We start from the raw sequence: 25660 nt of genomic DNA, 5'->3' as shown, positions 1-25660 counted from the left end.
ACAGTCATCGGCAGCGCAACGATGCGACACCAAACGGGATTTTACAGATCACGCCGGTACAAAGCTCCAACAGAAGTCAACAGTTGCCATTATTTATGTATTTATCGTAAAAAACTCTTAACATCTGGGCAGGCGTTCTGGTAACACTTTACAGGCAGCAGTACCGTGGTATTCTGTGCAAAGTCAACCAAATACACGAACGCAGAACAATTAATACAAGACTACTACAATATACTGCATCTCTGTGTACACATACAGTATAACCCAATATACAACAGAAGACACATGATCGACATTAACAGGAGACTTACAGAAAAGTGCGTTGAGCACTATGAACACAATACAACAGCATAAACGTCTCTTAGAACTACTCCTTATTGTAAATGGTGAATGGACAGTAATTATATAGCATATTTATCACATGGTTACCATGCCCAAAGCGCTTTACATTAGCACGCATTTACCCTTTCACGCACACATTCACACACCAATGGTGCTGCTGCCATGCAAGGCGCTGTCAACCCATTGGGGGCAAATTTGGGTTCAGTACCTTGCCCAAGGGCACTTCGACAGTGGGCAGCCCGCCGCTGTAGTCGGTAACTGCCTGATCTCTAGCCAAATCGTCAAACCAGTAGATGGCGGTAATGCCCATGATACAAGGGGTAAACTGCCAACAAAAAACAAGAAGAAGAACTACTCTTTCTCCCCCTAATAGTAGGAACTACGTCAAAGCAGGCAGGCACTGCCTCCCAGCGACCGGAGGGATTCTCTTCAAATTGTGAAAAATCATGAAAACCGGACATTTTTATGAATTTATAAAACCCGGCCGGACGCTACGGAGAGGACGTGAAAAGTGAACTTGTCCGGGCAAAAGAGGAAAGTACATACAGTATAAGTACTAAAAGCCATTTAGAGATGAAAAAATACAATTTGTTCTGAACCATGACAACTGGGACCAGGGCCGCTGCTACTCCTAACCGAAAATATACAACTCCATACCCCATCTCTATATTGCCTCACAAAGTCACACAGACAAAAGTAACCATATACTGTATGTGCCTTATGCTTTCCACTTAGTAGAACATTTGTTTTTATTAAAGTTGATTATTGGATTTCTGAAAGATGACTTGGTTGCCATAGAAGCAGTTTAATTAGAGGAGAAAACCCTTGGGTAGCCGCCTCACTGTGTGCATCTTCATAAACACCAGTCATCATCAAACATCAACTGAAATGCGTGAAGTGTTATTTTAATGCAGTAATTTGGATGGCAGGGTTGAGCGTTTATGCAAGTCATCCAACGAAGAGCTTAAACACCTTTTAAACATTGCAGCTCACTTGGCTGCCCTTTACTGCAGAGCCAGCAGTCACCTGAAGGAGCGTTGCGGCCTGATTGATTTGGCTTCGACAGTATCGATTGTGAGAAGTGTTTCTCAGCATGAAGGAACCTCGAAAAGAGCCCGGTGATCGACTGTGAGGCTGCTTTAGTCCACTCCTGCAGAGGTGTGGGTTGAATCATTAGAAGTGCAGCTAAAAAAGATGGAGGTCGCTCGATTCTCACGCTGTCAGGAAGCTTGTGTCCGGAGGGAATAATACGTTTCGCTCCATTAACCATGTGTCTGAAGAAGAAGACCAGCAGTTTTTTTTTTTTTAATTATTATTATCACCTCTGTTTCGGTTTGCGGTCATGCCTGTCTACATCTTACAATAGCAAGATTGTTAGCAGACTGGTCTTTGCAGCACTCAAGTTAGTAGCTGCTATTTATCTTTGCTGCTTGTATTTCTGCAGCCATTACTGTTAACGCTGGTCTCGCTCCTACATCTGATTGACGAGTGCGTGAAGGTTTGGTGGCATGCTGTTCCCTCATTAACCTTTATCAACTGAAACAATCAGAGGCAACTATCACTGGAGCTGCCAAGAAAAGTTTAGTAGCGGAACAAATCATTCAAATAAATAACAGCCTTTCTACCTTCAGTCACGAGAACAATAATCAAGAGTAATTCTGTGTTTTTATGTCACCTGATAAATACCAGGACAGTTTTCCTTTTTGTCTTTAGCAGGGGTGAAAGTGTCTAGAGCCAGAATTTTTTTTTGAGGGGGGCGGTGGGGGTCAAACCTTCTAAAACCACTGAAATGCTGCTTTTGGCAGTTATTCATATAAAACATACAAAAAATATATTTTTTTCATTCAAAATTGAATTTTTTCAATGATTTGCAAAATAAAAGTTAACAAAAACAGCAGTAACCCCTAACTCCATCTCCTAACCCCCCCCCTTCCCCCACATTCCCTAAATGCGAAACCTCCATTTTTAACTACTTAAGAACATTGGATTTACATTAAAATTGAAGCTAATGCAACGGTTACCGTCATTGGCGGAGTTTGACTTTTGGGGCAGTGGGGGCAAAACATGTTGATGACCCCGAAACGCAGTGTAGGCAATAGAGGTGGGAATCTTTGGGCACCTAACGATTCGATTACGATTCAGAGACTCCGATTCGATTATAAATCGATTACCACCCCCCCCCCCCCATTTTTTTGTTTTTAATGTTTTGTATATTTGTTCCAAAATTGTTCAAAAATCCTCTCAGGCTAAATAAACCAAACTACGATTTTAGTATCAAGTTACCGGTTAAAAACAGTAAATAAAATACTCAAGTCCCCATTCCGTAGCAGAAGCTTTAAACTACATTCAATTAATTTAATGTTTAGAATCAACCGTTAAAGTTGTTAAAATTGCGCCCGTTATTCCATAATTTCCCTCATGTCTACTTTCGACATGTGAAAATTTTATAACTGTTTCATCATTTAAAGATATTCAAGTCAAGATTTTGCCGATTTAGGGGTATTTTAGATCAAAAGTAATTAGGTTCTGTACAACAGAGCCTTCTAGAGAAGTCTACTGCTTTAAGATGTCGCCTGTTTACAAGCGTGGGAAAGTCATTTCACATCTAGTCTAGATATACTGTATGTGATATCTACCATAGCCGTATGTTGCCGTATGTTTGTAGCAACTAGCAAATGTATGTACCGGCTGACGGCAGCAGTCAGGTATTATTGTCTTTTTTTCACCTAGCGGCATTAGCTGCACATGATATTTACTGTCGGTCTGTTCCTCATTGCGTCCCGAAGACCGCGCTGACTGCGTTTTATTTCCGCTTTACCTGGTATAATTCAATAATCGGAATTTGGATGTTTTTAAATCGTTCTCGAATCTTCCACGGCCGAATCGCAAATAATCTAGGAATCGGAAATTTTGCACGCCTCTAGTAGGCAATGCCACCTGTGTGTGGGTGCGTGAGCATTTTTCTGTCTTACCTAGTGAAGAAGTTGACGCCGATTTTTGTGTTCCGCGTAGATATCCACCACTCTATCTAGTGACAAGTTGGCAGTTATAGCCCTTTCACTTTCCAGTCACTCAAACTCTTGCGAATCGAATCATTCCATGGTCAGTTTGAAAATGGCGGCAGGCAAAACGGTAGACGCAGGGGTAAATTTGTGCCGGATCCTGACGGTACGGTGGCCCTGAAGTGCAAAACACAACGGCAAATCAAAAAACACAACGCCAAATTAAAAAACACAACTGCAAATCAAAAAACAAAAAAACAAATTAAAAAACAAAACGCCAAATTAAAAAACACAACTGCAAATCACAAAACAAAAAAACAAATTAAAAAACAAAACGCCAAATTAAAAAACACAATTGCAAATCACAAAACAAAAAAACAAATTAAAAAACAAAACGCCAAATTAAAAAACACAACTGCAAATAAAAAACAAAAAAACAAATTAAAAAACAAAACGCCAAATTAAAAAACACAATTGCAAATCACAAAACAAAAAAACAAATTAAAAAACAAAACGCCAAATTAAAAAACACAACTGCAAATAAAAAAACAAAAAAACAAATTAAAAAACAAAACGCCAAATTAAAAAACACAACTGCAAATAAAAAAACAAAAAAACAAATTAAAAAACAAAACGCCAAATTAAAAAACACAATTGCAAATCACAAAACAAAAAAACAAATTAAAAAACAAAACGCCAAATTAAAAAACACAACTGCAAATCAAAAAACAAAAAAACAAATTAAAAAACAAAACGCCAAATTAAAAAACACAACTGCAAATCACAAAACAAAAAAACAAATTAAAAAACAAAACGCCAAATTAAAAAACACAACTGTAAATCACAAAACAAAAAAACAAATAAAAAAACAAAACGCCAAATTAAAAAACACAACTGCAAATCACAAAACAAAAAAACAAATTAAAAAACAAAACGCCAAATTAAAAAACACAACTGCAAATCAGATAACAAAATAAAATTAAGAAAAACACAACGACATTTCAAGTACCGGAAAAGGTAGGGACCAGTCAAAATGTTAACTCATCGCTGATTGGACGAATCCACCGGAAAGCGTAGAACTGATGAACAAGAAAGTTTCTCCGCTTCTGTCGTGGAATTTCAAAATGAGCCTTACCGAAGATGCGAACATGGCTGCCGCAATAAAAGAATATTTAAATTCGGGGCATACGTATGAAGTCCTATCGGTTCTTGTCTCGTGACGTTTCTGGCGCAATGCATTGTGGGTTTTCGTGTATTGCAGAACAACAACAAGCCCGCGACGTGATCCTTTGCTAGGCATCCATTCTGCGTGGTAATCGTTGAAAATGGTACACTCGTGTTGTGTGAAAGACTGCCATTCTAGGTCCCATGATAGAAACGAATGCAAAAAGGATGGGATAGTTTGTTTTTTTTAGCATTCCCGCCTGGAAGAGAAGATATGGAACTCAGATGAGTTGACCAAGAGGCTTCGAATGGTTGCAGCGGTGAGAAGAAAGGCCATCACTTTTTATTCATCAACTGAAAACATGTCGGTCTGTTCCCTACATTTCCATAAAGGTAAGTAACTGGAAGTGTTAATGTTCTTCGGATGCTGATACTGACTGCATTTAAACGCTTATGGCGTGTGGTTGTGTTGTTTACTTTGGCTAACCACGCTAGTGTCTAAGAGAGGCTAACTGTAGCCCTACTGGCTAACTGTGCATAAGCAACAGGCGTTCACCGTATGGTACTAGTACACAAAAAACAGTTCAAAGGTAACAAAGTAAGGGTAGTAATGAAGATGTAACAGCACACAATGAATGATTATAAGTATGGGAGATGTGTTAGAAAAAAATGTGTTAGAAAAAAATGCAATATTTACCTCCCGCTTAGGCTACTGATATGCTTGACCAAGCACTCTGTGGAGGAGACTACAGATCTACTAAATCACCAGAAGAATCTTCTGCTTGTTTGTTATGCCTAATGATCAGTTAAACTTAAAAAAAAAAAAGTCTGTTGCATACAAATCAGTGCCATATGATGTCAGGTCCCACCAGTTTAGACACACTACAAAGCTTTAAAATCCATTTTAAGTTACTAATGTTAACCTGTTGTATGACTGATATGACTTTTATAATTTCAGGAAAACCAGCATATGAAATAAATGAGGCAGACCCTGACTGGGCACCATCCTTACGCCTGGGACACACATGTGTTCAGCCCACCAACGTGGACCGCTCTTCTAGGCGAAGTAGGCGTGAGAAATTGAGGATGGAGGAAGACGTTGGTGAGCTACAGGAGGAGCCGTCAGCGCCCTTTAGATGCTCCTTCTGACCTTCATGCGCCTGCGTTTGGACCTGCCTACACTACACATTGCACACATATTCCATGTTTCCCGTAAGACTGTGTATTGAGTGTTCAGTGGCATGGTGCCCTTTTTACATGCTAACTTGAGCAATTGTTTGGCCCAACAGAGAAACACTCTATAAAACAATGCCTCACGAGTTTGTTGAGTCCTTCAGACGCAGAGTTGCAGTGATTATTGAGTTTTTTGAAATTTTTACAGAGAAACCATCAAATCTTAAGGCGTGTGCGCAAATGTTTTCTAATTACAAGCATAACTACACCATGAAATACCTAACTGGAATCACACCAAAGGGGGGAATTTTTTTTATGTCAAAAGGTTGGGGTGGTCGCACAAGTGACAAACATATCACCTTGAACAGTGCTTTTTTTAATAACCTTTTGCCCGGGGACATTGTCTTGACTGACAGAGGCTTTGATATTCAAGAACATGTGGGTATGTTATGTGCAGAGGTCAAACTCCCTGCTTTCACAAACGGTCGCTGTCAGTTAGCTGGTAGAGATGTGGAGACTAGGAATATAGCACATTTGAGGATCCATGTTGAACAGGTAATTGGTAATCTTTGCCAGAAGTATCCAAGATCCAACAGGAACTATACCTATTAACTTGGTTCTGCCATGTGACGGCGAAGATTGCACATTGTTGGATAAGATTGTTTATGTATGCGGTGCCCTTACAAACCTTTGCCCAACTGTTGTGTAGTTTGTACTGTTATACCATTTACTATGCTAACCGTTTCAGCCTTTCAAACTTAGCTGTTATTGATATTTTGTATTTTGTTGTGACTTGATTGTATTTAATAAAACATTGTCATCTTGAATCCTATTCTTTGTAAGTACAGCATGTGTCAATACTGTATTATATATATATATATATATATATATATATATATATATATATACACACACACACACATAATAATGTTTATACAAAGGACAACAGTTAACTATTTTGGCCAGGTACTTTTAATGTTGCCAAATTGTCAATTAAAACAAATCACAAACTACCAACCACCACTAACTTAAGTGGAGCACAGAGAGCATAACCAACACGTCTTTATCTGTTTCATGCGGTGTAGACTACAGGTTAAATAATAATGGGGCAGATCTCATTATCACACGCAACCATGTCATCTTTGGTCTCCAGACCACAGCAGAGGCACCATAACTGACAAATACCGATCTCCCGCTTCCTTTTCAAGCTTCTCCACATAAGGAGTCTTGTCGTTCTTCTGGCTTTTTCCCATTTCGATGTGATATTCGCGTGGCTGCTTACCCGCAAAATTGTCAACAAAACAAACGTGACCGGGGCGGATGTAATCCAGGTCACTGAGATACACGAAAGATGGCGGCTCAGGTGGTCGTGATGACGTAGGTGACAACAACCGATTATATTAATTGCGTCACGGGTCTTTGTGCCATCCCAATGAGAATGCGAACAGACCTCGAGCGGAAAATGGGACAATCGCAATTAACTCAATGCCATTGACGACGCTAGATGTCAAATCTATTGAAATGGGAGGGTTAGCAAAGGAATGGATGTTCATTCTGTCACCCCACCTATTTTAAATGGATTGTATGTCTGCTGGTGATATTTAAATTCACAGCTGAAGTTTGAAAAGAGCCACGTGGTCTAGCGTCGTCAATGGCATTGAGTTAATTGTTACTTTAAAACTTTCATAGGATGTTTCTCAAAACGTAATACAAAAAACATTGTAAATACAGTACATTAAAAATACCCAAATCCAGGTGAATTCTGGATTCCAAAGTCCATGTTTTGCTTGAAGACACCATATATGTCTTAAAATAAAGCTGACAATGTATTGGCACAAGTGTTGGCGAGTGGAACGTGAGTGTCAAGAACTCGATGCGTGGAAGGGCTGGTGGAAATGCTGCTATCCCTGTAGTGAACATCAGAACTTCTTCCAGGGAAACGGCTGCAACTTTCTCTGAAATAAGAATGGCAACAGTGCAGTAGATCATTTGATTGGCATGCATTACGCAATGCTTTCATTCCCAAAATAAAAATATATAATTAGGACATGTCAAGGAAATCTTATTAAGGCCTGGTATCCGAATGAATAATGTTAGCTTTCTCCGGTAAACGCATGTATCGTTTTACAGAGGTAAAGAAAGTCATACTGCAATGTTTTACTTACTCGAAGGACGTTCTGCGTCATTGACATTAGAAACTTCTCGAAGCCTCTTGTCACAGCCGCTGCAAAAATTAGGTGAAGATTCCACCAACTGCTTTCCACAGGTCTGGCAATACATTATACTTCAAGAATTCAGTTGTGTTTTACGTATTTTTGGCCAAATGTTGAACCAAAAGCGAGAAGTAACTATCCCTGCTGGTCGGCGCCGTCTTGCAGTCGAGTCTTCCGTCTGGAGCGTACTGTTTCCGGTGGATTCGTCTAATCAGCGATGAATTAACATTTTGACTGGTCCCTACCTTTTCCGGTACTTGAAATGTCGTTGTGTTTTTCTTAATGTTATTTTGTTATCTGATTTGCAGTTGTGTTTTTTAATTTGGCGTTTTGTTTTTTAATTTGTTTTTTTGTTTTGTGATTTGCAGTTGTGTTTTTTAATTTGGCGTTTTGTTTTTTTATTTGTTTTTTTGTTTTGTGATTTGCAGTTGTGTTTTTTAATTTGGCGTTTTGTTTTTTTATTTGTTTTTTTGTTTTGTGATTTGCAGTTGTGTTTTTTAATTTGGCGTTTTGTTTTTTAATTTGTTTTTTTGTTTTGTGATTTGCAGTTGTGTTTTTTAATTTGGCGTTTTGTTTTTTAATTTGTTTTTTTGTTTTGTGATTTGCAGTTGTGTTTTTTAATTTGGCGTTTTGTTTTTTAATTTGTTTTTTTGTTTTGTGATTTGCAGTTGTGTTTTTTAATTTGGCGTTTTGTTTTTTAATTTGTTTTTTTGTTTTTTGATTTGCAGTTGTGTTTTTTAATTTGGCGTTTTGTTTTTTAATTTGTTTTTTTGTTTTGTGATTTGCAGTTGTGTTTTTTAATTTGGCGTTGTGTTTTTTGATTTGGCGTTGTGTTTTGCACTTCAGGGCCACCGTATGACGGAACAAGATCCGGCACCTCTTGATTTTGGCCTCCCTGTGTTCCGGGACTTATTTGGGCAGATCCGGCACCTCTCGTTTGTCGAAAATAATAGTAATATAAAAATGTTTTTAAAAAATGTATTGTAATAGCCCCAAATGGGGGGGAAAGAAGGAGAAGAGTCGTTGATAGCTCTCTCCACTTTATTGTGGCAACAATAAGAAAACAATAAACAAAATAACAGCGGACTGCCGCCACATTCGACGTCAACTTTCGCTTCTCGCCTGTCTCCCCTTCGCTTCATACTCACAGCTCTCCAGTCCCAGCGTCTCTTAAAGGGACCATGCATAGTTACGAACATTACAGTATAAAATGAAATAATAATACAGATGAATTCATTTACAAAACAAATCCCAAAAAAATGCATGTTTTTTTAATAAAAATTTTAACGTCATTCAAGCGAGTCGAAGATTTGTTGTTGCACTGAAAAGCCGGACCAACACATCACACCCCTGACATTAAAAAAAATTAGAAAACTTTGGAAATTTACAGCATCCGGGGAGCAAGCAGCCAGGATCAAGTTGCATTTACTCATCTTTTTCAAAAAGAAGGAATATGGTTCAAAACGAGTCAGAAAAGCAACATCTGGCGATGAGGGCAGCTGCAGCGATCATGCTAACGGAGGAGGCATGCTAACAGCAGGAGGCTAGCGCCGCAGCAGCTAGCCAGGTTCACGGACAGCCAGCCAAGCCGGGCAGGAGGCTGCTACCGTGGCAGCAGCTGGTCAGGTTGGCGCCACCTGAAATGGGGCCCAAGAACAGCGGCAACAGTCAGCCAGGTGAACCACCAACCGCCAGAGCAACAGGCCAGTACTGTTATGGGAAATTCAGGTTTGGGCTGCACAATTTTTAAGGCGGTGGGAACTTTTCGGCCAGAGAAAACAGGAGGGATGAAACTCGCAAAAGAATGGGTTTGTGCTATTTACTGTAATCTGTTTTTTGTTGTTGTTTTTTTTGTTTTGTTTTATGTTTTACAAGTTAGACTGTACATTACTGTATGTCCCGCCTGTGGTTATGTGGGCAATTGCCTGTGCTGTGCAGAGTATAGCCTAAATAATTGTAAATTGTTGTCATAAGATTTATACCATGGATATTATCTGAAATTGAGGCTTGTAAGTCCCACAGCAAGGCAAGTGGGCATTTGCGTGTCGTTTTCAGCACCATTTTTTTGCGTATGTTCCGGGACCTGTGCCCGTCTCGTCATCCCTGCGCTGTCATATGTACTTTGCGTTCCGGCCCCTCATGATTTACAAATTAAGCACTGGGTAGACGGCATCCTTTTTGACAGAATATTCCAGCCAGGAATATTGATAATCATAAAATGAAAATGAACGTTTTATTTCCTCCATCATTTTGGTGGGGAATTCTAATTAAGGCTGCTTAGGACAGCTATTCTTTTCGCCAAGATCATCATCCATTAAAAATGGTACGCCTGCCGGTGGTGGCTCCGTTGTATAATTAGCGTCAAATAGTGGGGCAAATTGAAACTCCGTTCACCATTTTGGCGGTGCTCTCTGACACTTCAAGATCCACATTTTCAATCATTGGTTATTTCTTAAGTGTTGTCGTCGCTTTTGAAAGCTAAGGCTTGAAAAAATTGCGTGTATCTATCCCTCCTCTTCGGCGTCGACTCGTCAGTTGGTTTTGGATTGGCAAAGCAAATGACTTTCTAAGGTACTAGTCACATGATCTGTTCGAAAAATCATTTTGACCCATTATAATTTTTTTTTTGTTCATTTGATTTATCTGTGTTGTTTGTTTTATTGCTTTGCAACTTTCATGGAGTAATATTTTACGGAAAACTCTTAGTTTTGAAATCATATATAGGAAAGTACATGCAATGACACTTTTTTGGCCACGAGGGGGGGCCTGGCCCCCTTGGCCCCCCTGCAAAATCCGCTTATGGTTACCGTATTTTTTGGACTATAAGTGGCACCTGAGTATAAGTTGCACCAGCCAAAAAATGCGCGGTGAAAAGGAAAAACACTCAGGTGCGACTTATATGTTTAGGTCGCATTTTGGGGGGGGGGATTTATTTGATAGAATCCAGCACCAAAACAGACATGTTATCTTGAAAGGCAATTTAAAATACATTAGAGAACAACAGGCTGAATAGGTGTACGGTATGCTAACATTACATGACGCTAGAAGTTAGATCGGGCCTAAAAAAATCCAGCCTGACCTGACCAGCCCGTGGGTATTAAAGCCCGACCTGGCCCAAGCCCGGAAAAAACCCGAAATTGTATTTTTTATTTGTAGGCACGAGCCCGAAAAAAAATTTTGAACAGGAGGGCATTTCTAAAAAAAAATATATTTTTTTAAAACAGCAAAACCCTATCAGGAAGTGAGAGCATGCGAGAGCAGAATTAAAGACGCCATGACTTTAACGAGATATTATCGCGTACTTACCTTGTTTCGATCCAAAAACTCCATGTAGCATGTATCACTGAGTGTCAAGATACAGCTGTGAATGGCCACAGCTGGATCTTTGAGGGATTTTATGGGTGAAATATGGTAATATAACAAGGGTCGCAATGCAGAAATCGCAGACATCAAGGAGTGGTCGAGATGTTCTTTTTCATATATTTACCCTTTTAAATGTTGTTTTTCAATTTTTTTTGTTTGGGTCGGTTATTTATCATTTAACGTATCGGAGAAAATGCGATAGTAACAAAAAAAAAATACAATTAAGCGATAGTTATGAGGTAGATATCCATGACTTTTTTTCCAGACACAATTTTTTTCATTGTGACGTAATTAGTTTTAAAGTTTAAAATATGCGAGTGAATAATTTTTTTAAGTCGTTTCTTTTTTTAAACTAGATATTAGACATCAATTTATGATTCTAAGCTAAAAATGACAGACATTTTGAATCATAAATATGATTAATTACCTAGGTTTTATGGATGGGTTGAAACAAAAGCGGTTGCGCAACGTCTGTTAACGGGGGTTTTGAGGGTAAAACGGACGAATTAAAAATAGTTCAGGGGCTTAATGTGCCATGAATCTGCTATGGCAGCATATAGACATATTTTTCTTTCAATATCATTATCACCATTTATTTTGAAGAGAGTTGCAAGACCAGAAACTGCTTTTTGTGTCTTGTCTGTGTTTTCCACCATATCTGTTACAGACAAGCAGTCTGCAATGTCATTTTGAAATGAAACAGTAGGTATGCATATAATGTCAGAATTCTCATGAAAATTTGGGTTGAATTTAACGCAACGTGGGTAATACTTAGCACTTGATGTCCGAAATGATACACTTGGCAATCAAAGGTTGAACAATTCCATTTGCTGTTTTCATTGGCAGTCCACTTTCAGCTATTACATGAAAATACCAGTGTCCTATTAGTAACAAAAGTGGCATGACAAAATTTTCATGCATATAGGGTGCCCAAACTTTTTTCATGCCACTGTGTACTTGAATGTGAAATCAATGGGAACATAGAATTGAAAATGACTTGCTGTCTTTCACAATGAAATGTCAATGTTTCAGCAAATAGTTTTATTTGATTTTATTCAAAAGTGGCTTGGGGGTATGTACAATTGGCTGATAATTTTTAATTGAATACAAAATTCTAATGTACTGTATTAACGTTCCTGTTAAAGTGATTGCATATGACATTGACGTCTTAAAGGGGTAATCACATAGACATACATCAAATTTATGATGTTTTTTAACCTACGTAAAAGCATCTCCTGATCCATGTGGATTCTGTATGTTTTTCCCTCCTGCCTACACTCCCATGACATGTCTTAATAGTACCACAAAAAAGAAAAATAAGTCCTTTGCACTTTTGTGAACTTGAACCAGCGAACTGGAATCTGTTTGTGGGAAACTAAAAGTCTTAAGGGACTTCCCCAACATTAGCTGAGGTGAGGTATAATAGGGTTTGAAACATGTTCACTTCCTGAGTTTCTGCAGAGTGCAAGGTCACCGTCAGTTGACCATGATGACGGGACATCACCGTCAGGCACTTTCCAGTTGGCAGCAGACTTTCAGCTTGCAGCGGAGCTTCTATGAAATTTCAAATGACGTCTGGTTGACGTCGCAGCTGTAGACAGCTGTGACCAAAGTTCACCGAGAGCAGAAATCCTTGTTTGAAGCTGGGCTCATCTGAAAAGACCCACTAATTGAGTTTTTAACCTGAAAGTCAGCTGAGATGTGAATACAATCCCTGTTAATATCGGTAACACCCTTTGTGTCATTCTTTTAAGTCGTGATAGTCGCTACATTTTGACCCCAAGCCTTCCCTATCTTTTCAAAGGATGCTGATTGTCCACTTGTGTTTTGTCAACTGTGTGTGTTCAAAGATTAAACAGCCACATAATTGTACATTTTGTAGATTTAAGCTACAAGCAAGCAATCAGCTTTTCTCTATTAATAAAAGCAAAACCCGAGCTGGAATGAACTCATTCTTGCCTCGAGGTTCCAGCAGCTTTTATTTGTCTTCAGCAGGGGAAGATTTAGCTCAGTAAACATCCTGGGAAAAAAAAGCTAATTCAATGTGCCCTAAAGCGGCTTTCTCCTATCTGTGCACTATTACATGGAGACTAGAGTCTTATGAGAGCGGCGCTCAGCTATGGTAGATAAATTAGAGTCAACGCAATGCGTGGAAAAGAACCATGCTGCAAAATGTGGGGAATTGAATTCAGGCTCAGGCGAATGTTCTATGTATCAGATACTGAAATATGATTATATGGAAACAAAAAAACAGCGTGGTTTGCCTGGTTTCCCTGGACTCGGCATATTATGCTTGTCAGCGAACCCGGTCCGTGTTCAAGTGTGCGACTGCAAGCACATTTTAACTGAACTGGTGTGACCAGGCTACTTTATCTATTGACCATTTTGACACATCATTGCTCATCCCGTTCTAAAGGTGTGAGTGTAGTAAATGGTTTAATACAATGGTTCTGCCATTGATGGCGATAAGATGTCTAATCAATTTTGACTGGAAGAGGCTGCAGTGAATGATTGTTGCCAACCCTCCCATTATAATGGACTGGATGTCTATTAGCCTCAATTAGGGGTACACGATATCCATATTTTGAAACCGATACCGATATCGATGACTTCCTGCTCCTCAAAGCCGATACCGATATCGATAAACGATAATAAATATATAATTTTTAAAATGTATATTCACACGAGTTTTTGAACACCTGGAGGTTTAAAAAAATAATAATGGTGGGTTCAACATAGATTTGTCTTTGATCCCACCAGAATTTTCATAATGACATGAACATTATTATAATGAACAAAACAAAGACAAGAACAGTCTTGACTTGAAATAAAGTGCCAATATTTATTTTTTCAAATAAATATAATTTGAGTCAATCATAATCAATTAGTCAATATAACTGAAGATGTGTTTCCTGAACAATGAGCACTGAACTAAAACATAAACCCAACATGTATTGTGCTTTGTCATCAATAAAAATATTTGGTGCTACAGGAGACTGTTGTGGTCTTGGTCCATGAAACAAATTTCTTAACCTGGGAGACAGGTTAGGACAGAAAGCCTATCAATAACCAAAAGGCCTCTCAATAACTTACAAACTTATAACTAACACTGTAAACATTATATAGTAAGGTTTATCACTCATTCCTCATAACAAAAATATGGTTGAACAAAAAGGATTAATGGCTTGCCTTATAATAATCAATATAAACGGCAGGGGGTGAACCCTTATTCAATAAAGTATGAGGTTTATTCTCTGCATAGTATAAATTCCTACCAAGCATGCTGACAGGACTAACATTACACGACAACTATTATATGTATGTATAGCATAGCACACTAGCTTGAGCTACTAGCCTTAAGCATTGGCTGGCTTCTATAACACAACAACTTATGAAGTTCTGTACATATGACCCTTCACCACCGAAGTAAAAATATATTGCACATCCATATGTTATAGTAAACAAATACTTAGACATACAGTATATTTCCGAGGCGGAAACGTAAGTAACAGAAAACATTCGCGATTGTCAATGCTAACGCTAGACACAGCACTGTGTAAAGTGAATGAGTTTGTGGGCCACATTATAGATGCAGCGAATTATTCTGACCGGCAGGTGGCAGCAATGCCCCGCAAATGGTCAAATGATTTCCCAGCCAGCGAGGACAGTTCATACTGTATTATGGGTCCTATTAAATATGTTATTGGATTTATTGGGATGATGTCATAATTTCTATTATCGGACCGATAATTATCGGACCAATAATTATCGTGCACCAGTACCCTCAATGGCACTGAAACATGAGTATCTGCTGCTATTCATCCCACTTCAAATGAACTGGATGTCTATCGTCATCAACAGCAAGAAATGAGTTAAAATACATTCGCGTAGTAGGCAAAAACGTTCAGGAAAAAAGGCAGATGTTTTAGTTCATTTTTAAACCACTGTTTGAGCCTGAATAGTGCACTTAGATTTCTGAAAAAATGATAATGAACTTAAGGAATGAGTTAAATGGTATTACGCCTGGAAGTTTTTTCTAAATATTTGAAAATAAACAGTTCTTATAGGTGAATCTTTTGTAGTTTAAGTTGAATATAACTGAACTGTATGTGATTATTGTACTCGCGAGAGATTTTCAGGTGTGCCGCGAGAAATTATCCAATATCGCTTTTTTTTTTTTTTTTTTACGTCGTAGGGCGGAGTTGAAGAAGGAAGGAAGGACTAGGTAGAGGGTTTCGGTTGTGTGCAAATGAGGGAGGTATTTCTCATGTCGCGTTCAAGAACGGCTCGGATTTCTAGCCACCTTGAGTCACACTGAGTTAGAATAAATATTGAGATATTATTGGATAATTAACATTTTTTGTTTGTGGTGTGCCGCGGCATTTTTTTCCTATGTAAAAATGTGCCGCGACTCAGAAAAGGTTGATTGGTTGGCGACCAATCTGGGCTGTACTCGGCTTTTTGTCTAAACTCTAGCAGACCCTCATTTGGAAGCAAGCGACTAATAAAGCCATTTGACCTTTTGCATAACCAGATGTGGGTAGAAAGGTGTTATATGTACTCCATTACATTTACTTGAGTAGTTTTTAAGAAAAATGTACTTCTGAAAGTAGTTTTACCAAGCCATAATTTTTACTTTTACTTGAGTAGATTTGTGAAGAAAAAAATGCTACTCTTTCTCTGCTACTTTGGGCTACGCATGAGTCGTTACATTTTTCCTCTTTATCATACATATTAGATTTTTTTTTTTTTTTTTTGCCAGTGATGCCAAGGGTAGCTGTACCAATTTCACCAACGAGATGTGGCAACAATAATCACATGACTCCATTATACCATCAGACTCAAGCTTGCCGTTCAATGATCACGCCAGCCTGTTCAATCATGAGGTGTCTTTAAAGCACCGTAAAAAAATGAAGTATTTGACATAGAGTGCGGCCTTCAACAGGACTCGAAACCGTGGATTTAAACCTTTATCCCAGTTTTTATTTGGCACCGATTGACCAGAGAAAACCGGAGATATGATTCTTTAAATTTCATAATAGTAACTATGAAAGAACTGTTCACTATTCAAGCTAGCATCTTTTTTCTCCACTAGAGGGCACTCATGCTCTTTTGATGAAGAATGCTTAATTTCTTTCTTTTTTTTCCCGTTTTTTTCTCTCACCGGAATTCAATGACCCAACCCCCCCCCCCCTTGGCTTAATGTGGTTATGTAATGGGTTATTGTACAGTTTATAACAACAGATTATAAAGATACGTCTGTGCTGAGAAAAAACAATCCAATTGGTTACATAAAAAAATAATAATAAGCAGTTACTCACAATTTTACTCATTACTTGAGTATTCTTTTCACCGGATACTTTTTTTTCATACAGATAAGAATATATAAGATAATACATAAGATAAAAAAATCCAATATTTACATAAAAAAAAATTTTTTATAATAATCAAACAAAATAATAAGTTCACAATTTTACTCATTACTTGAGCATTCTTTTCACTGAATACTTTTTTTTTTTTTTTTTTTTTAACTTGAATTTGAGTAAATTTTTTGGAGGACTAGTTTTGATGCAATTCTTGCTTGAGGAAAAATTTTGGCTACTCGACCCAGCTCTGTCCATAACCTATTTTTCGCACCCTGACCCTGGTTTGGAACCATGATACAATCCGGTTTTGTTATTGTTTTTCAATTTTTCATTTTACGGTAATTAACCAAGCAAATTTAATTATATTATTATTATTTTCATTTTTATCTTGAGTTGGCAAATATCTATGTCGAATAAATGATTTATTGAATAAGGATTCTGGATGTGAGTTGCAGTGGTATATTTGTAGACGCTTGAGTATGGAAAATAATATTGACCTAATGCAATGTCTGTCTTTGTCCTCTCACCTTCGTCATTGCCATCTGCTCATCCATATTGTGTTCTCGGACCCCACGGCCCGCCACCAGACGCTAATTTTGGCCTCCTGCTCGGTGTGTTTGTGCTCTGTGGCTTAATTCTGTTGGGCCTCCTGGCCTTCGGCTACTGGAAGTGGTGCGGTCCGCCTCGGCGGAGCAAAGCCAGCTTCCTCACCCCGTCCCCCTGCCTGGAGCACAACCCGTCGCAGCTCCCTCATCTGCTGCCATTGCCGTCACCCCCGAGTCCCCGGCAGCCGCAGCCAGCGGTTACCATGGCAACTGAAAAAGTGAAGGACCCCGTCGGCCCGATGGGCTTCCTGGAGGCTGCGGTGAAGATAAGCCATACATCTCCTGACATCCCCACCGATGTTCAACTCTCCATGAGGGAGCACTTCCTGCGCCGCACGCAGCGCATGCAGAGGCAAACCACTGAGCCTGCTTCCTCCACTCGGTAAGTCATTACATGTATGTGCACTGGGAATACACATACTGTGCCCAAGACTTAGCCTGGGATGGATTAGTGAATAAACGTATATTTATTAAGCCAATACCCCATGGCATCCACACTGTCCTATTGTTTAAGATTTTTATTTATTTTTTTACACAAGGTAATTAGTCGTATAAATATATACTTTGTCCTCCATATAGTGCAGACTCAGTATCCACTTACGAAAAGGAACATTTAATGATGATAATGATGACCTGACAAAACTGAACGGAAACAGGGAGCTTAAATACACAGACAGGGGTCAAATAGAAACAGGGGGGTGACAAGAGAGGCAGCGAGAGAGCTGATAGACAGGAGTCAAAGAGAAACAGGTGGGTGACACGAGAGGCAGAGAGAGAGCAGATTGGTCAGATACACAAGTAGGTGGGATATAACAAGTGGCATGAATCAAGGACAAGAGACATGGGAAACAAGACACAGTGTGGGGCAAACCTCACATTGCACCTAAGGGGCTGTTTACATGGTGACGCTCCGAGAATACGACAAATTTCATGTTTGCATTTACATGGTTCCATCTTGGTTCCGTCTCCATTTGAACAATGTCGCAATTCCGCCTGAAAACAATGTAATATTCATGCTGGGCCCTAGAGAGCAGTGCAGTTTTACTTGGCGACATCCTTTAATTAATGCACTTCCTTGACAGCAACCTCCTTAGCCCGTAAGACAACATACCCGCCAACTCCAAGCAATGGTGTTTTTTTTTTTCCCTTCCCCACCCCTTTTTTCTTTTATTTTGTAGTTGTATTCACGGTTTTTCCTGCATACAGTGGTATGAAAAAGTATCTGAATCTTTTGCAATTTCTCACATTTCTGCATAAAATCACCATCAAATGTGATCTGGTCTTTGTCAAAATCACCTAAATGCAAAAACAGTGTCTGTTTTAACGAAAACCACCCAGGCATTTAGAGGTTTTCATATTTTAATGAGGATAGCATGCAAACAATGACAGAAGGAAATAAGTAAGTGAACCCTCTGCCTAAGAGACTTAAAGAGCACTTGAAACTAGGGCTATCAAACGATTAAATTTTTTAATCGAGTTACAGCTGAAAAATTAATTAATCGTAATTAATCGCAATTAATCGCAATTCAAATATAAAATATGCCATATATCGCAATTCAAATATAAAATATGCCATATTTTTCTGTAAATTATTGTTGGAATGATAAGATAAGACACAAGATGGATATATACATTCAACATACGGTACAAAAGTACTGTATTTCTTTATTATAACAATACATCAACAAGATGGCATTACCATTATTAACATTCTGTTAAAGCGATCCATGGATAAAAAGACTTGTAGTTCTTAAAAGATATATTAAAACCCCTCTTCATGTTTTCATTTCAATAAAATTTGTAAAGTTTTCAATAAAAAAATAAACTAGTAGCCCGACATTGTTGATGTCAATAATTACTTATACAATGCTCATGGGTGCTGAAGCCTATACAATCAGTTGCACCCAAGCGCCAGCAGAGGGCGGCAAAACTCACACAAAACACACAACAAGTACACCTTTCACTCTGCTGTCATTTTAATCTGTTTGAGCGGGGCATTTGTGCGTTAATTGCGTCAAATATTTTAACGGGATTAATTAAAAAAATTAATTACCGCTCGTTAACGCGATAATTTTGACAGCCCTACTTGAAACCAATATTTACCAAACAATTTTAGTCAGGTGTGTGCCCAATCACTGATGAGTGGTTTAAAGCTGCCCTGCCCACTATAAAACACACACCTTGTAAGAATTGTCTTGATGAGAAGCATTGTCTGATGTGTGTCATGGCTCGGTCAAAGGAGCTGTCTAAAGACCTGCGATCAAGGATTGTTGATTTGTAAAAAGCTGGAAAAGGATACAAAAAAATCTCTAAAAGTCTGGTTGTTCATCAATCAACAGTCAGAGAATTGTCTACAAATGGAGAGAGTTTGGCACTGTTGCTTCTCTACCAAAGAGTGGCTGTCCACCAAGGATGACGCAAAGAATTCAGCACATAATACTCAGAGAGGTAAAAAAGAACCCTAAAGTGTCTGCTAAAGACTTGCAGAAATCACTGGCACAGTCCAATATCTCTATATACTAATACTATTGTTAAAACTTTGGCCAAGAATGGTGTTCATGTAAGGACTACACGGTGGAAGCCACTGCTGTCTAAAAAAAACCCATTGTTGCTCGTTTAATGTTCGCAAAAAGGAACTTGGACACTCCACACAAGTTTTGGCAAAATATTTTCTGGACTGATGAAACCAAAGTTGAATTGTTTGGTAGTAACGCACAATGTCATGTGTGGAGGAAAAATGGAACAGCTCACCAACCTCAACACCTCATCCCCACCGTGTAGCATGGTGGAGGGAGCATCATGATTTGGTGCTGTTTTGTTGCCACGGATCCTGGCCAACTTGCAATCATTAATGGAAGAATGAATTCAAAGGTTTATCAGTTTTTTAAAAATTAATCACGTGAAAATATTTATCGCAATTAACGCATTCGCGGTACGAGTCATTCACGCATTGCCGCAAAAAGCCTACAATGGTGCCGTTTTACTTAGAGATATGAGGCAGAGTGGAGTAAAACAAAGCATTCATTGGGGCCGTGCTTTTAATTGGCAAAAGATTTGTCATCTCTCCCACAGTAACTATAAATATTGTAGGAAGTGATGTGGGGAAGAATGACAGGAGTTGATCTTTTTCTTAACACCCTGTAGTGTACCCAACACAGAGAAGATAAAGCATTTGCAGCCACCACACACAGTCATGGTTGCACCACTTCCCATCATGCATTTGGGCAGAACAGTTAAGTGGCTACAGTATCAGGTTTATGTTTTGCAGGAAAACCTGAGGCCGTCTGTCAGACAGTTGAAGCTAAAAAGAGGATGGATGCTGCAACAAGACAATTATCCAAAACACAGAAGTAAATCAACTTCAAAATGGTTTCAGAAGAACAAAATACACGTTTTGGAGTTGCCAAGTCAAAGTCCAGACTTGAACCCCATTGATATGATGTGTCATGACCTAAAGACAGCGAGTCATACCAGACATCCCAGGAATCTGACTGAACTACAGAAGTTTTTTAGAGAAGAATGGGCCAAGATTAGTCCTGATCGATGTGCCAGAGTAATCTGCAGCTACAGCAAGCGTCTGGTTGAAGTTATTGCTGCCAAAGGGGCGGGGGCACAAAATATTAAATGTGATGGATGGGTCACTTACTTATTTTCCCCCCTTCTGTCATTGTTTGCATAGTATCCTCATTAAAATATGAAAACATATAAATGTTCGGGTGTTTTTTTTCATCTGTGGGATTTTGACAAAGATCACATTTGATGGTGATTTTATGCAGAAATATGATAAATTCCAAAAGGCTCAGAAACCTTTTCATAACACTGTATTTAATTTTTCTCTTGTATTTCTTGTACGTTTGCCGTTCTTTACAAATTCAAATGATAGCATGACATTGCTTATCATTAAAAAAATAAAAACTCGAAGCAATGGTGTCCATGCATTTTTTTCTTATGCTTCAAAAGGCACAAAAACGGGAAAATGAAATATATTTCAAGTACAAATATTATAAAAACAGTCAATTAAAGCCGCCGATCCGCCATGTTTGCTGTTTTACTAGCAGCGACTGTGCGAGTGTTGACGTCATTGCAAGAGCGTTCCATGCGTATGGTAGCGGAGCAGTCCCCGGAATCAAATCATTCCGCTTTGGAGGCTGGAATAAAATGTTTGCGTCTTTGCCTTCCGTTTTCGCCATCACCATGTAAAGGCGAGGCCATTCAGCAACGCAATTATTGCATCTTGGTGTCACAGCGTCACCATGTAAACGGCTCATGAGGCTGCATCATTAGTAGGTGAATGAGGAAATACTGTCAAGTACCTTGAAGGTAGAAAAGCACTAACAAGTGTAAGCATGTAAAATCTTACAGTATATAATACAGCCCCTATTGTAGAGATGATATGTTTCAGGTTGTAATTGTTGGCAGCATAATACATTCATTATAATTCTTCAAGGGCAAGAAATGAAAGGTTTTAAGTTGGCTAAGTGATTCTCCTGTCATAAACCCTATAGAGCTGAGGTCCCAAACACTTATTGCGACGCGCTGGTTTTGTGTGAAGCAACATTTTGACTAGAGGCATGCCAAATTTCCAATTCTTAGATTATTCGCGATTCGGCCGTGGAAGATTCGAGAATGATTGACAAACAGTGGCACCACCAGGGGATGGCCAGGGGTGGCCATGGCCACCCCTATAAATTGGTTGGCCACCCCGCTTGCCAATATATCGTTAGATTGTTGTAGCATCAGTTATGCATTTCATCCCAAATTAATGCATTTATTTTGTTTTGTTAAATGTAGGGCTGTCAAATTTATCATGTTAATGGGCAGTAATTATTTTTTAAAAATTAATCACGTGAAAATATTTATCGCAATTAACGCATTCGCGGTACGACTCATTCACGCATTGCCGCAAAAAGCCTACAATGGTGCCGTTTTACTTATAGAGATATGAGGCAGAGTGGAGTAAAACAAAGCATTCATTGGGGCCGTGCTTTTAATTGGCAAAAGATTTGTCATCTCTCCCACAGTAACTATAAATATTGTAGGAAGTGATGTGGGGAAGAATGACAGGAGTTGATCTTTTTCTTAACACCCTGTAGTGTACCCAACACAGAGAAGATAAAGCATTTGCAGCTACCACACACAGTCATGGTTGCACCACTTCCCATCATGCATTTGGGCAGAACAGTTAAGTGGCTACAGTATCAGCTCAACAAATACACTAGATGGCAATATTTAGTCACAATATACAAACTCACATTTATCCTTTAAGAATTACAAGTCTTTCTATCCGTGGATCCCTTTCACAGAAAGAATGTTAATAATGTTAATGCCATCTTGTGGATTTATTGTTACAATAAACAAATACAATACTTATGTACAGTATGTTCAATTTATATATCCGTCTTGTCTTATCTTTCCATTCCAACAATAATTTACGGAAAAATATGGCATATTTTAGAGATGGTTTGAATTGCGATTAATTACGATTAATTTTTAAGCTGTGATTAACTCTATTAAAAATGTTAATCGTTTGACAGCCCTAGTTAAATGTACACCTTATGCCTAATATATACATAACACAATAAAACAAAATTGTTGTGGAACTCAAAATGTTGACATGTACAGTTATGGACTATGCAAATTAAATCATTAGTAACATCAAATATTACACAATACAACAAAGTATATCAGTAGCCGTGTCCTTAAGGCTTTCTGATAGTTTTCCCCTGACCTTTTTACTGCAATAAAATAATGAAAACCTGAAATTATGGCTTTTAGTTTTGGCCACCCCAAGATTTTAAGTGGCCCCATCTGGCCACCCCTATGAAAAATTTCTGGAGGCGCCCCTGTTCACAAATATCCAAATTCCGATTATTGAATTATACCAGGTAAGCGGAAGTAAAACACAGTCAGCGCGATCTTTGGGACGCAATGAGGAACAGACCGAGAGTAAATATCATGTTCAACTCATGCCGCTAGATAAAAAAACAATCATACCTGACTGCGGCCGACAGCCGCTACAAACAACGCCCGGTTGCTAGTTGCTACAAACATACGGCTACAGTAGATATCATATATATGCAGAACTAGAAGCAAAATGACAGACGATGTCGGTGTTAAAACATGTATTATTGAACAGAGATGCGAAATGACAGTTTCCGGCGTAAGTAAACAGCCGCCATCTTAAAGCAGTAGACCTCTCTAGAAGGCGCTGTTGTAGCGAACCTAATTAACTTTTCATCTAAAATACTCCTAAATCGGCAGAATCTTGTCTTGAATCGATCTTTAAATGATGAAATAGTTTTAAAACTTTGACAAAAGTAGACAAAAGGGAAATTATGGAATAACGGGAGTAATTTTAACAACTGTAACAGTTGATTCACAACATTAAATTAATTGAATGTTTAAAGCTGCTGATACAGAATGGGGACTGGAGTTTTTTATTCACTGTTATTTTTGTATATTTGTTTACTGTTATATGTTAACTTGATACTGAAATAGAAGTTTGGTTTAGCCTGAGAGGATTTTTGAACAATTTTGGAACTAATGTACAAAACATAAAAAAAAAAAAAAAGAAAGAAAGAAAGAAAAAAAGGAGGGGGGTGCATCAATAATCGTTTTATAATCGAATCGGAGCCTCTGAATCGTAATCGTAATCGAATCGTTAGGTGCCCAAAGATTCCCAGCTCTAATTTTGACAGTCTTTACTAAAATCACCAAGTCCTGCACTTGCTTTTTTTTTCCCAACAAGCCTTATGTTGTAAGGGAGTCAACTACACCTAGTTGGTGGTTTACATTCCAGGCCTTCTCCACTACTAGAGAATTGACCCTCTTAATGCTTTTAAATTACCTGAGGTAAATTGTCTCAAAATTCTTAGATAATCTGAGATTATTTTAAAAGAGCCGTGTGTAGTTTTTATTCCGTTATGTAACAAATCAGCTACCTCGAAGGCATCTTCTTCCAGGTCATTACAGTAAAGCTAATTATATGTGACGACTTCATCGGGAGCATTGCACTGTGGGGATAAAATGCTGTTCAACATTTGCATGTTTTCAGCATGTTGAGCGGCCTCTGGCTCGTAGACAAACGGGAAGCCTTTTGTCCTTGAATTAAAGCGGGAGTACACTCCCCACGGGGCTTTAACGCAACGACTCATCAGGCATTCGGCTTTGACTTGTTCATGCTGCGCTTCATGAGGCGTGCAATCATTGTGAACATCTGCTCAACTTTGACCTCATCGACATGAAATATGTTACTTTTAAGCGTGATGTACGTTGAACTTTTATCCCAAAATAAACCCTTGGGAGAACCCTACAAATCAATTGATTGATCAATTAAAAGTTGGATGAACGTCCTAGCTCGTCCCTGCATTTTCATTTCTAGTTTGAGTAAAAATTAAGACTTTTGATTTGATTTATTTATTTTGAGCAGTAATAATGAAATACAACAACAAGAATGGGAGAAAAATAATAACAATAATAACTAGGGTTGTTCCGATCATGTTTTTTTGCTCCCGATCCGATCCCGATCGTTTTAGTTTGTGTATCTGCCGATCCCGATATTTCCCGATCAGATTGCTTTTTTTTGCTCCCGATTCAATTCCAATCATTTCCGATAATTTTTCCCGATTTTGGCAATGCATTAAGAAAAAAATGAATAAAACTCGGACGAATATATACATTCAACATACAGTACATAAGTACTGTATTTGTTTATTATGACAATAAATCCTCAAGATGGCATTTACATTATTAACATTCTTTCTGTGAGAGGGATCCACGGATAGAAAGACTTGTGACTTTGTATATTGTGACTAAATATTGCCATCTAGTGTATTTGTTGAGCTTTCAGTACATGATACTGCAGCCATGCCCCAATGCATGATGGGAAGTGGAACCATGATGGGAAGTGGAACCATGACTGTGCGTCGTGCTACCAATGGATGTATCTTCTCTGCTTTGGGAAATTACTTAAAGATCAAGTGCCACCTTGCTTCCCCACAGTGCTTCCCATGTTATTTCTAATCATAGGGAGAGGGATTGCAAGGCTCTAGCCAATTGAAGAAAAGCTCCAAAGGCTGCCAAAATTCACTCGACTCATTTAGTGCTGCCTTTTATCTCTCTATCTAGGTAAAGCGGCGTTATTACAGATTGAGCGCGACAATGAGTGAGAGGGTCGTGTAGCGCATACATTAAATATGTTAATTATTTTAACGTGACCCATTTTTTAATAAATTAATTGCCGCCGGTATCGGAATATTTTTGATAACCCTAACTTAAGCCTAAACTAAAGATTCTGGATGAGAGTAACATATTATGTCTGTAACGTTAAATACAATTAGAAAACGATTTAATTAAAATATATATGTATATTAAAAAAAGGCATGGCCGATATTTTTTTGCCGATTCCGATACTTTGAAAATGACGTGATCGG

The 25660-nt window shown here is 38.5% G+C and overlaps 1 protein-coding gene across 2 annotated transcripts in view; it reads left to right on the top strand.

The window, feature by feature from the left end:
- syt6a (synaptotagmin VIa) overlaps nucleotides 1-25660 on the top strand; it is a 233355-nt gene that overhangs the window by 181547 nt on the left and 26148 nt on the right. For both annotated transcript variants that reach the window (XM_057830665.1, XM_057830664.1), the window contains exon 2: nucleotides 17211-17610. In XM_057830665.1, the coding sequence (XP_057686648.1) occupies nucleotides 17211-17610 (400 nt within the window). The remainder of the gene's footprint in view (nucleotides 1-17210; nucleotides 17611-25660) is intronic.

This window comes from Corythoichthys intestinalis, chromosome 2 (assembly GCF_030265065.1).
Source record: "Corythoichthys intestinalis isolate RoL2023-P3 chromosome 2, ASM3026506v1, whole genome shotgun sequence".
In the NCBI taxonomy this organism is placed as follows: Eukaryota; Metazoa; Chordata; class Actinopteri; order Syngnathiformes; family Syngnathidae; genus Corythoichthys; species Corythoichthys intestinalis.
The sequence above is the reverse complement of the archived record's forward strand: the minus strand, read 5'-3'. Positions and strand labels throughout refer to the sequence as shown.